This window comes from Populus euphratica, unplaced genomic scaffold (assembly GCF_000495115.2).
Source record: "Populus euphratica unplaced genomic scaffold, PopEup_1.0 scaffold1508.1, whole genome shotgun sequence".
Lineage (NCBI taxonomy): Eukaryota > Viridiplantae > Streptophyta > Magnoliopsida > Malpighiales > Salicaceae > Populus > Populus euphratica.
The window spans coordinates 17,705-32,424 of NW_011500736.1; the positions used below are offsets into that span (position 1 = coordinate 17,705).

General features: G+C 29.7%; 2 protein-coding genes and 1 long non-coding RNA gene across 5 annotated transcripts; 1 reads left to right on the forward strand and 2 right to left on the reverse strand.

The window, feature by feature from the left end:
• The first annotated feature begins 497 nt into the window (after window positions 1-497).
• On the forward strand, window positions 498-3,246 carry LOC105116202 (anaphase-promoting complex subunit 10). Its single transcript, XM_011013430.1, has 7 exons — window positions 498-873; window positions 1,016-1,076; window positions 1,161-1,253; window positions 1,348-1,418; window positions 2,406-2,510; window positions 2,618-2,902; window positions 3,110-3,246. Exons 1-6 carry the CDS (start codon window positions 695-697, stop codon window positions 2,685-2,687), a joined length of 579 nt encoding a protein of 192 aa, XP_011011732.1. The 5' UTR covers window positions 498-694; the 3' UTR covers window positions 2,688-2,902; window positions 3,110-3,246.
• A 996-nt stretch (window positions 3,247-4,242) lies between these two features.
• Window positions 4,243-7,394, reverse strand: LOC105116204 (tubby-like F-box protein 2). Of its 3 annotated transcripts, none has more exons than XM_011013433.1 (5): window positions 7,170-7,394; window positions 6,188-6,585; window positions 6,005-6,092; window positions 5,344-5,473; window positions 4,243-5,252 (listed from the first exon to the last, which is right to left on the reverse strand). In XM_011013433.1, the coding sequence occupies exons 2-5, from the start codon at window positions 6,539-6,541 to the stop codon at window positions 4,580-4,582; spliced, it is 1,245 nt and encodes a 414-aa protein (XP_011011735.1). In that variant the 5' UTR covers window positions 6,542-6,585; window positions 7,170-7,394; the 3' UTR covers window positions 4,243-4,579. The 3 variants fall into 3 exon arrangements, with proteins under 3 accessions (XP_011011735.1, XP_011011734.1, XP_011011733.1); XM_011013432.1 differs by having other exon boundaries at window positions 7,055-7,394; XM_011013431.1 differs by having other exon boundaries at window positions 6,691-7,394.
• LOC105116203 (uncharacterized) lies at window positions 5,497-5,900 on the reverse strand. Its single transcript, XR_840485.1, has 2 exons — window positions 5,856-5,900; window positions 5,497-5,769 (listed from the first exon to the last, which is right to left on the reverse strand). It is a non-coding gene; the product is annotated as an uncharacterized LOC105116203 (long non-coding RNA).
• Window positions 7,395-14,720: the final 7,326 nt, after the last annotated feature.

Genomic DNA, 14,720 nt, shown 5'->3' on the forward strand with positions numbered 1-14,720 from the left:
ACATTGCATAACAATATAATCTATAATAAATTTATTTATAATAAATAATAGTCCGTACCTATACTACATTGTATAACGCAATTAATAATGAATTCACTTATAATAAATAATAATTTATGCTGTAATGGAACATTCATTAGTTTTAGTTGTAGTTAATAATAATAATGTTAATAATAATAATAATAATAATAATAATAACGATGATGGAGGAATTCTGATGCTACCATCATTTGACGAAAGAAGAAGTTGATGTATCTTACGTTTTGCTCTCGCGTTGATGACAACATTTGTCTTTGCTCGACAAGAAAAGAGATATCCAATTTTCTCACTATATCATCCACCTCTTCTGGAGCAATCTGCAGAAATGTATTTGGTTTTATTAATTTTAGCAGCCTTCCATGCAGGTATTTTGCAATACGCTAAGAATAAGCTATTTTGGTAATTCGATCCTATCTGAGATTTTTGATGCCCAACAAGTTGATAGATACAGCGGCATGCCTTTAAACGGAAACGGCATGTAGTTTAGCAATGCCAGTTACTTGATATCTACGGCAAGCCGTCCATAAAACCAAGCGACAAGCCGTCTAGCAATTATAAAACTCTTACCTCCTTTCACCAGAAGCAAGATTTCAAATTCTGGTTTGGCATAAAGTTTACATTTCCTACAGTGCTTCTTGATACTGGTTAACGAAGAATGGCAACAGAATCATCGGAAGGAGAAGAAGAAGGGAAGATCACAGGAGGAAACAAGCTCTTGGTTATCGAAGATGATCTTAGAGAAATGGGAAAAAAAGCTGCTTGGAGTGTTAGTTCTTGCAAACCTGGAAATGGGGTCTCTTCTCTTAGAGATGACATTCTTGACACTTACTGGCAGTTAACGAACATACCCTTTTGTCTCTCCGTTTATCTGATAAATTTTGAGTCCTTATTGAAAGAAGAAATGAAAGTCTGAGTTTCTATTTTTAATTGATTGGAATATAAAGTTTGAATATTTTTCATCTGCTTGTTGTTTTAGGTCAGATGGAGCACAACCGCATTTGGTTAATATTCAATTTCAGAAGAAAGTGAAGCTGCAGGTATGTAACTCCTGTTAATTTTATTTTGGTTAATTGGGTTTTTGTGTGTTAGGATTAATTCGTGGGAATTTTGTGTTTTTCTAGTTAGTTGTTCTTTACGTGGATTTTAAGCTGGATGAGAGTTATACACCTAGTAAGATCTCGATTCGTGCTGGTGATGGGTTTCATAATTTGAAGGTATTTTGTTGTATTCTGTACTTTGTTGTGTTTTTGTAATTGAAAATCATTTTTGTAGCGGCTCATTTTGGTTTTGGTATAAATTTTGTTTTAGGAGATTAAGACTATGGAACTTGTGAAGCCAACTGGGTGGGTTTATCTGTCCTTATCTGGAAATGACCCTAGGTAATTAGTAGGTACTGCCATTCTATTTATGCCTATGTGCTGATTGTATTAATTCTCTTTGCTTAGTGATGCATAATAGGCATTATCCATGTCTCTCATCATTTCGTTTTGTTCTTGTCCACATCTAGTTCTTCTGAATATGATAAACTTAGTTGGCTGCTACTAAATTAAGTTTATCATCGTGAAGTATAAAGCCAATAGCCTGTTTTACCTGTTGTGTTGATCATGATTATTGATATATGTTAGTAGTTATTAGCACTAGAAATCGAGAATCAAAGATGGAGTTTCTTCCTTTCCTTTATGGGAGATGAATGGCAGAGGATAGAATATTTATTCTTACCACCATTTCCTTCAACTTTAAGTTACTTTTTTATCTTCTTGATGTCAAGTCATCAAGTGTTTTGAGAAATGGAGTACAACTGAGTTGGAAATGTTTACAGGCTTGTCCAAACTGAGATTATGGGTTCAATTCAACAGATGGTAAATCCTGAATGATGGTCTTGAATCTTTGGAATTTTCTTATCATCCTATGTCGAGAATCGTATACAACATGAAAACATGTTTTGTTATACCACGTTGCCATCAATTAATTGTTGTAAAGGATCTAAGTTTCAAGTTCAATTACATCAATTCAGCAATGACTCAGTGACTGTCTAATATTGAAATAGTAGTCCTACAGGACCATGTTCTGTATTCTTTTCTGACCCTGGGCTTAGATCAAGCATGCTGGACAAAACAGATACAAAATATATGTTTGGTATTTTGAAACTTTGTATAGACATTTCTGTTGGAACTTAATGATATAAAGTTGTAAGAGAATTGATTTCAATCACATGTGATTGAACCATGACATCGTTTTGGTCTCCTATTTACTGAACATTGAAGCAACAGTCAGCTGGAGGAGACTGCATTGATGTTTTGATCTTGTCTAATATGTTTTGAAATGAGCATTTTGACTTCCTAATCTTGGAACTGTATCTTTGGCAGGGAAACATTTGTTAACACATTTATGTTGCAAATTGCTGTGCTATCGAATCATCTTAATGGAAGGGATACCCATGTACGCCAGATCAAAGTTTATGGACCTCGACCGTGCGTCTTCTACTTATCTGTGCACAATCTTTTGTTCACCAGTTTCTGATTACAAGTATACTGATTGAACACACACACACCCTCTTTTTTTCAAATGCTCATTCCAGGAACCCTTTTCCGCATCAGCCTTTTCAATTTACTTCAAGAGAGTTCATTATGTACTCCTCTGTGAGATGAGAAATATGACCTTGCAGCAAAGGAGAAGAATTGTGAAGCTGTCTCAAGAGGAGAGGTGAAGCATGCAGCTTAAAGTAGCCAGACCGAAGAACGATGAAGAGTTTCTTCCTGGTTTCCAATGTCTGTTAACTATGGTGTTCATATCTTAATCATTGTTGAAGAAAGATGTATAACTAATTGGTTTTCTTCTTACGAGACACATCTAGTATTAGATTGTAAGGAGTGTGTGGGAGTGTAGATGCGGTTAGTTTTTAAAATATTTTTCATTTTAAAATACTTTAAAATAATATTATTTTTATTTTAAAAAAATTATTTTTAATATTAGCATATCAAAATAATTTGAAAACATAGGTAATATATTAATTTAAGGTAAAAAAATTATAATTTTTTTAAAAATATTTTTGAAATGTAATACCCAACAGGACCTAGTAATTGATCTAAAGCAGCTTGAAATATGGGACTATATTGTAGAGGGTTGTCTTTGAGCCTTACAAGGATTTTGACATTTTGAGAATCACATGGTATAAAATGTTGTTACTCTGCTTAAAAATTGAGGCAACCTCATCGATGGAGATGTGGCATTAAATCATTTTCCAGGTACAGAGAGCAGGTGGAACCAAAGCTAGATTTGGCACCTGAAATTCTCCTTTTGTCCCTCAATATTGATAAGCATTAATGGAACCTGGCTTTGACCAGAATTATTGAAATAAGATGCAAAACCTACCAAGCGGGCTGGAATCACAAAGCCTTCCTAAAAGCACTTTATGCCGCCAAAAGTGCCCGCATTTTTCTTTCGTGCAAATGAACATCCAAATCTTTTAGTGGATGCTGTATCATGTATTTTAAACTTGATTCTTGGACCTGAAACCTTTCGAGAACAATTCTGTAAAGAAATCACATCTTCTACGCTAATAAATCACTGTATCTTTATCGTACAAGTGGGCGCCTTCTTTGTGGTCTTAGTTTCTCCATAGCTGGTTAGTCAGCAGCAACCCCAAGAATCCCAAAGAAGCAGCCGATTTCAAGGTTTTCTTGCTCAACCACCAGGGAAGGGTAAAGGGGAAAAGCCCAGTGAAGGAACATCAAACATATCAGAACAGGGTAAAAAGACACGAAGCAAACGACTAAAATTAGTTTCAAGTAACAAAAGAATGGAGCTAGTTTTCGACATGCTTTGACAAAAGGTGAACTTGGCCAGCAAATGGAGTCCATGAAGACTGGAAGACGCTGTCAATATTGCAGATGGGGAACCTGTGGTGTAGTAGATGAGAAGACCCACACAAGTACATCCCCAAGGCAATCTGCAGTGCAACCATAAAATTTGCTGGCCAGAGAATGAGATCAAGCATCGGAATAAAGATACTACATTACGTGGTACTTTTTACAGCTAAACCAGTGGTTCTAGGGTAATCTTTCTTTTTCCTTCGACACATGCTTTTTTTTTAAAGAAAAAAAAGTTTGTTTTAAATTATTTTTTTTATTTTTAAATTGATTTAATGTACTAATATCAAAAATAAATCTTTAAAAATAAAAAATATATATTTTAACACATTTATGAAAAGCAACATTTAACACAATGACAAACACCATCTAACAGTTAATATTGCTAGAATGAAACGCAGGCTCTCACCAATTATATAATTGTCCAACAGGAAAAAACTACAGAGCTGTTTCGATGCTATGCACTGAACTTCTTTTACTTCCGTAGTGTTAGGATGATGAAATGTGAAACAAGTCAAATTCCAGGATCACAAAAAAGCTCTGATTGAACTGCCCAGATCAGCTGTGATGGCAATGCATAATGTGCTTGGCATGTAGTGAAGAAACGCTTCAAAAAAATTAGGGCAAACGTTTAAGTTCAGTAAAGCAAATATCTCCAAGCGCCATGGTTATCATTCACAGGCTGGTTTGGTATCAAAGCTGCTCAGGCTGATCGCAAAGGCTTGGAAGGCTGAAAGCGGGTAGAAATAATCCATCGTGAAGATGTCTTTTCCAATTTTTCCAAATTGTAAAATTACCCTTTCTTGATCTGCAGCAGGCACATTGTGGGATGGTTCAGCACTAGCAACAAGTTGGAAGTTCTTAACAGAAGCAACAGTGACACGCCCTCTGAAATTTAGGCACCAGCACTGTAGTTGCTCATGCCATCTAGGGGCCTTGTTTTTAAGAACAAGGAGCTCTTCCGAACCTTGGGCTAAAACTGGTGACCGAGAGAGGCTTGCAGAACTATTATCTGAGAGCAATTCCTTCCCTATTGAACTTGACAGGTGAGGAAATTGGCCGTTAAATGTCTCTGGTATTGATGTTAGTGTTTGGACAGTGCTCCCCTCCTCAATGGAAGACATTGGAATAGAGTGCATTATGCAATGCATTCTCCTCGGTCCTCTTGGGCGGAGAACATTGAGCTCATACGTGATAGTAGCTATACAGTAGTTACATGCAGGCAGTCTCAGAGACACCTGCCTGGGATGCAATCTACGACTTGTCTGGCTTGCCAGTTGCCTTGGCACTTCAAATGTAGGTTCACTATCATGCATGGTGAACTTGGTTCCCAAAAAGTTCGACCTGGCATAAATTTTCCAAAGAATTATTAGGAACGAGAATATAAGAAAATTCAGGATAAATAATTAACATCCATTCACATTTGAAAACTTGCCTCAATTTACCAATATATGTTTTGCTGGCCCGAGAAAAATCATCTGAAACCAAAGATACTATGAAATCTGAGCATGTTGCCCTTCTGATCTTTCTGGCCGCTAAAAGCAACTTATCATTCTCACCCTCAGCTGTCAATTGATAGTAATGTAAATTAAAAAAAAAACAAATGTAGTAACTAACAACATTTCCCAGTCAATAAGCACTTAACGGAGCTCTCTACACTCAAGAGTTCTATAGAACAGAAAGATTTGGAAGGAGTAGCATATACTTCAAGGCAGCTAGTTGCTCAAACTTGTATCATTGGAAAGTTAGGTAATATGCTTCCTATTAAAATGCCAAAAGCTCCCAAATTTCCAACCATTGCAATGTCATGGTTCTTAGTACGATCAATGATGAGGGGTTTAATATTAATATCACCAATCATGTATGCACCAAATTTTCAACCATTGCAATGTCATGGTTCTTAGTACGATCAATGATGAGGGGTTTAATATTACTATGACCAATCATGTATGCATTCTGCTCACCATATGTTTCTGACTCAGTCCAGATGCGTTGAGAAATAATTACAGAAGATTTTCTTAAGTATGTCATGCCATGCCACAAAGGTAAATATATCTTTTTTTAGCAAGCATGAGCAAGAGAATAACATGACTTACAAGGCACCAGACCATAGTACAACAGAAATGTAGAAGTTGCGTTATCCCTCTTAATATAGCACTGTATGGGCGACTCACGAGGAGCGGGCTATTTTCAGGCAACAAAGACAAGTAAGCAAGAGGCATCCGAGATAATAAGTAAACCAAAAGGCACTAGGAAAAAGAGAATAAAAATATCAGTACCTGCTTCAATGATATGGGAAACGTCAGCCGCCCACATTGCTCAGGAGTTTTTACAATCTCTTTTGTAATTTCTCTCCATGATCTACAGACTGAAGCACAATGAACAACGACGACACGAGCAGGCCATGAGGACTCACTCTCTTCTACCCTCATAATGATATCCAAAAGCAATTCTGGCGGTAGATTCGCCCACTGGCCCTGGTCAATCTGATCAGTTTCTTCTGGTGTTTCATCTGGTGCAATATGTGACTTCGCCCTGCCACGCCAATGTTTCCCTTCAACTCCTCGCCTTGATATGCTTCCAATCCCCTCTTTTATGTCCTTAAATTCACGCATTATGCTTTTGAAGGACATCTTAACTTACAACAAGCACTTACATCCTTTCATTTAATATTCAACTACAAAAACATAAAAACAAGGATAATCAATACAAAACTCAATAAAATCAAAACATAATTCTTTCCCTTTAAATTAAAAAAAAGAACGAAAGAAAAGAACCCTACTTGTTCAATTGGTATGTAAATCCAAGACTGCAGTTCCATTTGTTGCATGTTATTAATGGAATCTTTAATCCCAAGTCTAAAAAGTATAATGCTTAACAGCAATCATAATCGAATACACGCAAACCCATCTGAAACTCCAAAATCAAGGAAGATTCTAACATAAAAGGGAAACACAGAAGGATCCAATTACAGATAAAATAAATAAATCATAATTTTCTTAAATTGCACCAACCCTTCATCTAAAACCCCTCAGTTTTCACCAAAACACACATCACAATGTCTAGTAAAAGAATCCCACGGAAAATTACGCAAAATGGCAACTTTCAGATCCAAAAAGACAAACATTTCCTCAAAACCAACCAACCTTATACATGTAGGCCAGAAATGGGTCCTAATCAAACCAAGCTCAAATTACATAATAATCAAAACTTTGCAGTTTCGAAACCCAAGATTAGCAACAAAGACCATGTTTTCATTACTTTGCCATGTGTAGCAGCACCACGGCCACCAACAACGTTGAAAGAGGGCGCCACCGGCACCACCACCAACGCCACCAGGAGAAGCAGCGTGGTGGGTTTCAAGCAGAGTTTTTCAATATAGAGCACCGAAATTTGCTCCCTTAATACGGATCCAGTTAGCTAGACCATCTTTTTGTTTTCACTTTCTTTTTCTCGTAGTTTAACAAACAGCCAATTTACCCTTCCTCTCCTGCCGGACAGATTAAAATATATCTTTTAACCAAAAAAGAAAACAATAAAAAGAAAAAAGAAAAAAAGTGGGGCTATTGACAACATATTTTTAACTAGTTATTTTTTTTATTGTGAATAAAATATTGACGAGTATGTTTAATTAAGTAAATTATAAATTATATACATATAAATAAATATTAAAAAATAAAATTTATATCAATAAAAATTAAATAAAATTTTTTAATAATAAATATAAATTAAGATATTTATTCTTGTATTTGAATAGCTATTAAAAAAACTTAACCTGTCGGACAGATTAAAATATATCTTTTAACAAAAAAAAAAAAAATGCAACTACTAACAACATATTTTTAACTCGTAATTTTTTTTATTGTGAATAAAATATTGATGAGTATGTTTAATTGAGTAAATTATAAATTATATATATATAAATAAATATTAAAAAAAGATGTTTATATCAATTAAAAATCAAATAAAATTTTTTAATAATAAATATAAATTTAGATATTTATTCTTGTATTTGAATAGCTATTAAAAAAATTTAACCTGCCGGACAGATTAAAATATATCTTTTAACCAAAAAAGAAAACAATAAAAAAACAAGAAAAAAAGTGCGGCTATTGACAACATATTTTTAACTCGTAATTTTTTTTTTATTGTGAATAAAATATTGACAAGTATGTTTAATTGAGTAAATTATAAATTATATATATATATATATATATTAAAAAGAGATGTTTATATCAATTAAAAATCAAATCAAACTTTTTAATAATAAATATAAATTAAGATATTTATTCTTGTATTTGAATAGCTATTAAAAAAATTTATTTAATTTTATGTTAATAATTTTTTATAAAAACTTAATAATTTAAATTCTATCTAACCAAAATAATTTCCTAGTATATTTCTTTTATTGATATATTTTTCCTAACCAAAAAAATATAGTTTTTTGTATAATGTACTTCATTTAATAAAAACCAACAATAATAAGAATAAATATGAAAAATATTAAGAACGATATGAAATAAAAACAAAAAAAATCATTTTTTAATTAAAAAGACTTTTTTATATTTATGCAATTTTTTTTTTGTATCATAATGTTTATTTGTTTAACCAAAACATTATAAAAATCATAGAATCAAATCTTAATGAAAAAATATTTTTATTATTATGTCACGATGTAATAAGAAAATATAAAAAGAATATACTAGAAATTGTTTATTTTTTATCTAATCATGCCATAATTGAAAAAAAAAATCACAAAGAAACCAAAAAATAATTTAACAAAAAAATAAATACAAATTACTAAGGGTTATAAATAAATCCAATGGTTTTATAAAAAACTATAATTTTATTTTAAAAAAATAATATTTTTAATATATTTTAAAGTTATTTATTTTTTTAAAATTTAATTAAAAAAATACATAACAAACCCAATACACAAATGTCAAGTGCCTAGGCTTGAGTGGCTGTGAATAACTTTTTTTTTTTGTTGGGAAAATAGGATGAATCATCCGCTTTTTCTCCAAGAAAGAAAACAAATGATACATCATTTGTTTACCTAATTTGCAACCACTAAAAAGGTGTTTGTAAAATTAAATTAGAGTGTTTTTTAATCTAAAAATTTATTTTTAAACTATCTTGATTTATAAAAAATTAATAAGTATTTTTGGTGTTATGATTTAAATTTAATCACATGATCAAACACATAAATAAAAGCGCTCTTGAACTATCTTGTCTATGCTAATTCTTGTGCCTTAATATAATTTTATCAGAATTAAAAATTAAAGTAATGATATAAAAATAAATCATTATTTTTTATTATTAGATCATATATATAAATATATACTTACATACATAAAAAAAATAACCTAAAAACTATTATAATTATAGAGTTCAAGCTATACACAACATCATAGATCATATGCTCAAAATGAGTATCAAAATTAAAAAATCTTAAATGAAAAGGTGTTACACATACCAACTTAAAGTATAAAAAAAAAAACTCCCTTTTAATAAATGATACTTAATCAACTAACATGGTATATACTTGATACAATAATAAATTTGTGAGTTTTCCACTGCTCAATAAATAAATAATATCAAATATATAAATAAAAGACTAAGTTATAATATATGATTAATCCAATATGTTCATTCATGATATAGGTGTAATTAAGCATACCAAAAACATATATAAACATAATCTATATGTTACTTTTTTAGACGACTATAAATTATAAAATCATATATAAAAAAATAAAAAGAAAAAAAAACATATTCATGCTATGTATCCTAACAAAAAAACCACCCTTGCTAGGTAAAATATGCTAACATATTTCTATGATGATATTTCATACAAGCTAGCATCATTAATAAGAAGTAAAGTAAATAGATTCAAGTATGTGTATATAAATTAATATTATATTCTAACTTGTATTACTCTATAATGCATTCTAGACTAATTAGATAATTAAACTAATCATTTAGATATGATATTATTCGCATTGATGATTATACATATATTATTATTAATCTCATTAGCATATTTAGTATTATTTATTCATAATTTATTACAATGATTAAAAAAAATCAAGATAAGCATTAACACCTACTAGTCACATATAACCAATACAATTCAAAAGGAAATAATAAAAACTTTATAATAAATCTATCTTAAAATTTGTTATTTATGACAAGATTGAAATATAATTTTCACAAATCAAGGATCAAATTAAGAATTTCATCATCTTCAACCTTAACACATATTTTCCAACATCAATATTGATTTTTCTACACATTTCTTTTTATATTTCCCTATTCTCTTTCTAATATTCAAATGGGTTAAGGTATTTACTCAAATTACAACAAAATATATCAATTAATCAAAGTTACACACCAATTTATCCCTTTTTGACTTCAATTAAATTCATATTTAAATACACACACATTACTACTCATACATAAATTAATTCAAACAAACCCATAACACATCAACTAATTTTATATAAACCCTAAAATTTTCAAAAGTTTATATTTAGAATAAACTCATATAGCTATACCATACAAAATTTAAAAAAAAAAATACAAAGAAGACTTACTCAAAAGATAAGGATTATATGGATAATTGGTTGTTTAGGGTTTAAAAAGAAATATTTTCTAAGAACACATAAAAAATGGATGTTCTTGATGAAAGAAAATCAGAAAAGAAAAGCTATTAAATAGATATATACACATAATTTTAAGCCAACCAGTAGATTAATAAATAGCTTAACTCATAGGCCAATAACTATAGTAAATGGGCCTCACATTCTCTTTTGGTTAAAGAAATTCAATCCTCAAATTTAATCTATTTACTTATTAAATTTTTTTAAATAATTATGGATATTTTTTTATTATATATCCTCCTTTAACTTCATAGTTGGTTTTTCATTAGAGTGACCTTTTTAAATTACTTTCACTGATGCAATCTCTTTATAATAAAGTTTTTGCACTTGATGATTTATGATCTTTTGATGTTGAACTTTATAGGATATATCATCTCAAAGTTTACTTGTCTGGTCTTTTAATGCATGGGATGGATTAAGAAGATATTTTTAAAGCATATACACATAGAATATAGAATAAACATTAAAGAACATAGGAGGAAGGGCTAATTAATAGACAACTAGTCTAACTCTTTTTAAAATCTCAAATAACCTAATATACTGAGGATCGAGTTTCCTTTTTTATCAAAACTGAAACGCAACTTTGGTATAAAAAATCTTTAGAAGTACATTATCTCCAACCAAAAAATCCAAGTAATGTCATCTTTGATCAACATTTGTTTGTTTATTATGTGCAATTTAAAGTTTATCTCTAATAATTATGATATTTTTTAAATTTATTTGCTCCAACTCCAAACTCAATAATTTCTTTTCACCAACTTTAAACTAACAAATAAAAGAGAGACAATTATGATAATAAAAAACTTTATATAAAGTCATTTCAATACTAGCTTCATAACTATTATTACAAGTAAATTCAACCAATGATAGATATATGCTCTAACCAACACCAAAGTCATTAGCAAATGCTCTTAAAATGTCCTTTAACTTCTGAATAATTTGCTTTGACTTACCATCTATTTTAGGAGGAGATGTTGTACTAAAATCAAGTAAAGTATCGTAGCTTCTTGAAACTTCTTTTTAAAATAATAAGTAAATCGAGGATCTTTTATCAAATATAATAGAAATTATATTCTACAAAGATGAACTATGTCATCAATATAAAATATAGCAAGCTTAACAAACCTCTATTTCATATTTGCATGTAGAAAATGAGCTAACTTGGTCAATCTATCAACGATGACCTATATGAATTCATATCTTTTTTGAGTTCCATGCAACCCCATCATAAAATCTATTGATATCATTTTTCACTGTCATTCTATAATCAATAAAGATTGCAATAATCTAAGAGATTTCTAGTGTTCACCAACAATAGGTACACAAAGTCCAAAATAATTTCTCAAGATACCATCATTAACTATCATAAAATTTTAAGATTTGATAACTTTTATCTCTGGTCTTGCATATGATCATCTTTTTCTTGAGTAGCTTCAATTTCATCTATCAAAACATGTTTAACTTGAAAATGAGTTAACAACACTAAGAATCATCCATTACTATTAGTATTATTTCATTCACTAAAACATATACCTTTATAATCAAATGTATTCTAAATTTATTTATGTGAGCCAAACTCCCTGAAGATTTTCAACTTAAAGCATCGATAACAACATTAGCCTTACTTAGATGATGTTGGTTAATGCAATCATAATCTTTATGCAATTCTATTCATCTTTTTTGCCTAAAGTGAAAATCATTTTACTAGAAAATATATTTTAAGCTCTTATAACCGGTAAAAGTTTCATAAGTCTCATCATATAAATAAAACCTTTATATTTTAAGAGAAAAATAATAGCTACCACCTCTAAATCATAGGTAGGATAGTTGACAAGATATATAAGTAATAACCTTGCCATATTGTATGAGAACATAACTTAAAACAATGTTTTAATTATAAAAGCTCTACTCACAAACCTCAGACCATTGAAATTTGATATTTTTCTAAGTTACAGGAGTCAATGGTGCAATAATATGAGAAAAATCTTTAATAAATTTTCTATAATAACCAGCTAAACCTAATAAACTGTAAGTTTCTATAATTATTATTAGTTTAGGCCATTGTTTCATAACCTCTACCTTTTAAGGATCAAATTCCACACCATTATGACACTATATGTCCGAGAAATGCCACACTATTTAACCAAAACTCACTCTTAGAGAACTTACCATACAATATATGGTCCTGTGATGTTTGAAGCACCAACTTCAAATGTTGTTCATGTTTTTCCTTACTTTCAAAATATATGATAACATCCACAATAAATACAATTACAAACTTACAATAAATACAAATTGGCTTAGATTTTTGAAAGTTATAAGTTTACTTAAGATGAGTAATAGAGTTTTTGAGTGATCTATCAAAGAAATTGAGTGGTTTAAGGAGTTCTAGAAACTTAAAAGTGAGAATAATGTTTAGTGAGAACAAAGAAGAAAAATAAGGATAAAAGGTAGATTTCCATCTTAAATTGCTTTTGAATCTTTGTTATTTCAAGGTATGCATGCCTTTTATTGTGTTTGATATTAGCAATTCTATAAATGAGAGCTTGAATGATATTATGTATGATAATGGAATTTAGACTAGAGAAATTTATTGTTTTGACTTGTAATGTTACGCTAGAATCTTATTTATAAGCATGAAAACAAGTGTTATTTGAATAGATTAATAAAGAAAATAACATGTTATTATTTCTAAGGGTTCGACCAAAAGTGGAGGAGAGGATTGAAATTGAATTGATTAAATTAATGTTAAAGCAAGTTCAAATGACTAAAATAAGAGTGAATAATGAGTTAATTTAAGAATAATTTATACACCCTTTGTTTGTAAAAATATAGTTTCAGCCTAGGGATAGGAAATAAAAGAGTGTGTGGCTATGGTTAATTCATGCAAGTAAATGGAATTTAAATTATCTAAAAATACTTAAATATAATTTGAATTGGTGAAAAAATTATATATTTTGACAAATATATAAAAATTATGAATTCTTTAAATATGAGATTTGAATTGAATGAAAGTTGAAAATGAGACTTCTATAATAATAATACTTAGTTTAAAATTATTTAATTATGATGATACATGAGAGGTTGCGGGAGCTACACAACAGTCAAGGATAGTTATATAACAATAGACTTCATGTTGGTGTTTAATACATTGATAATTAGAAAAATTCACTTTAAGTCAATATTAACTGCAATTTATTTAAAAACAAGATTTTTTTAATAATAATTGAAAGTCTAAATATTAAGATACAAAATTAATTTATGAAAGCAATATATTAGCTTTTGAATCAGAACACCAGATTGAATGACATTAAAATAGGATGACTGAATTGATTAGTATCAAGTTAAGATTATCAGATTTATTAGCTTTCAAATAAAAATACGGATTGAATAGCATCAAAATAGAATGACTAGATAGATTGATATTCAGTTGAGATTACTAAATTTATTAACTTCTGAATAAAAACACCAAATCAAATGGCATCCAAATAGGATGATCAAATTGATTGGTATCCATTAGGATTACTAACTTTATTGCCTTCCAAAAGAGAATGCCAAAATTATTGGCAATTACAATGGATAGATTTATAAGCGACTAAAAAGGTTAGTCAATTTAATAGGTTTCTGTGTACAATATTCATATTATTAAATTTATTCAAATAAGATAAATATAAAGATATTAGGGAAACTTGAATGTAAGAATTTACTTGCTTGGTTGATGATGACAAAAAAAAAAATTGATCTAAATAAAATGAGTTCTTTGAAAAATTGAGTTAAAATCATGATTACTTCATAATGAAGATTAATGTAACATGAAATTAATTATTTATTTTAGATCCTTTATAGGCTTGTTAGGAGTAAATATTGCTAGTGACTCCTTGTTTTTAGTTACTAGGTGGGGGATTATATATAATTTGGTATTTTTATTATGAATTGTAACTAATTTAACTATTTTCTTGTAAAGTGAAGGGTATAAATTATAATGTTTCACTAGTAAAGGACTTGTATTAATGTAAAAGGCATGTTATTATTCTTATAACTTATGTTATCCTTTTTTTTTGTTAATCTTGCATTGTATTTTTTTTTTTTTTGTGATGGCCAACCATCAAAAGAGGAAAAAAGAGTGATTTTGCTTGAAAGTTCTCAAGAA

Coding starts and splice junctions, on each gene's coding strand:
- LOC105116202 (XM_011013430.1), top strand. CDS start 695: ATGGCAACAGAATCATCGGAAGGAGAAGAAGAAGGGAAGATCACAGGA. Junction 1,254..1,347: donor ATGGGTTTCATAATTTGAAG/GTATTTTGTTGT, acceptor ATTTTGTTTTAG/GAGATTAAGACTATGGAACT. Junction 1,419..2,405: donor TTATCTGGAAATGACCCTAG/GTAATTAGTAGG, acceptor TATCTTTGGCAG/GGAAACATTTGTTAACACAT.
- LOC105116204 (XM_011013433.1), bottom strand. CDS start 6,541: ATGTCCTTCAAAAGCATAATGCGTGAATTTAAGGACATAAAAGAGGGG. Junction 6,093..6,187: donor TTCCCATATCATTGAAGCAG/GTACTGATATTT, acceptor GCCTGAAAATAG/CCCGCTCCTCGTGAGTCGCC. Junction 5,253..5,343: donor ACATATATTGGTAAATTGAG/GCAAGTTTTCAA, acceptor AATTTATGCCAG/GTCGAACTTTTTGGGAACCA.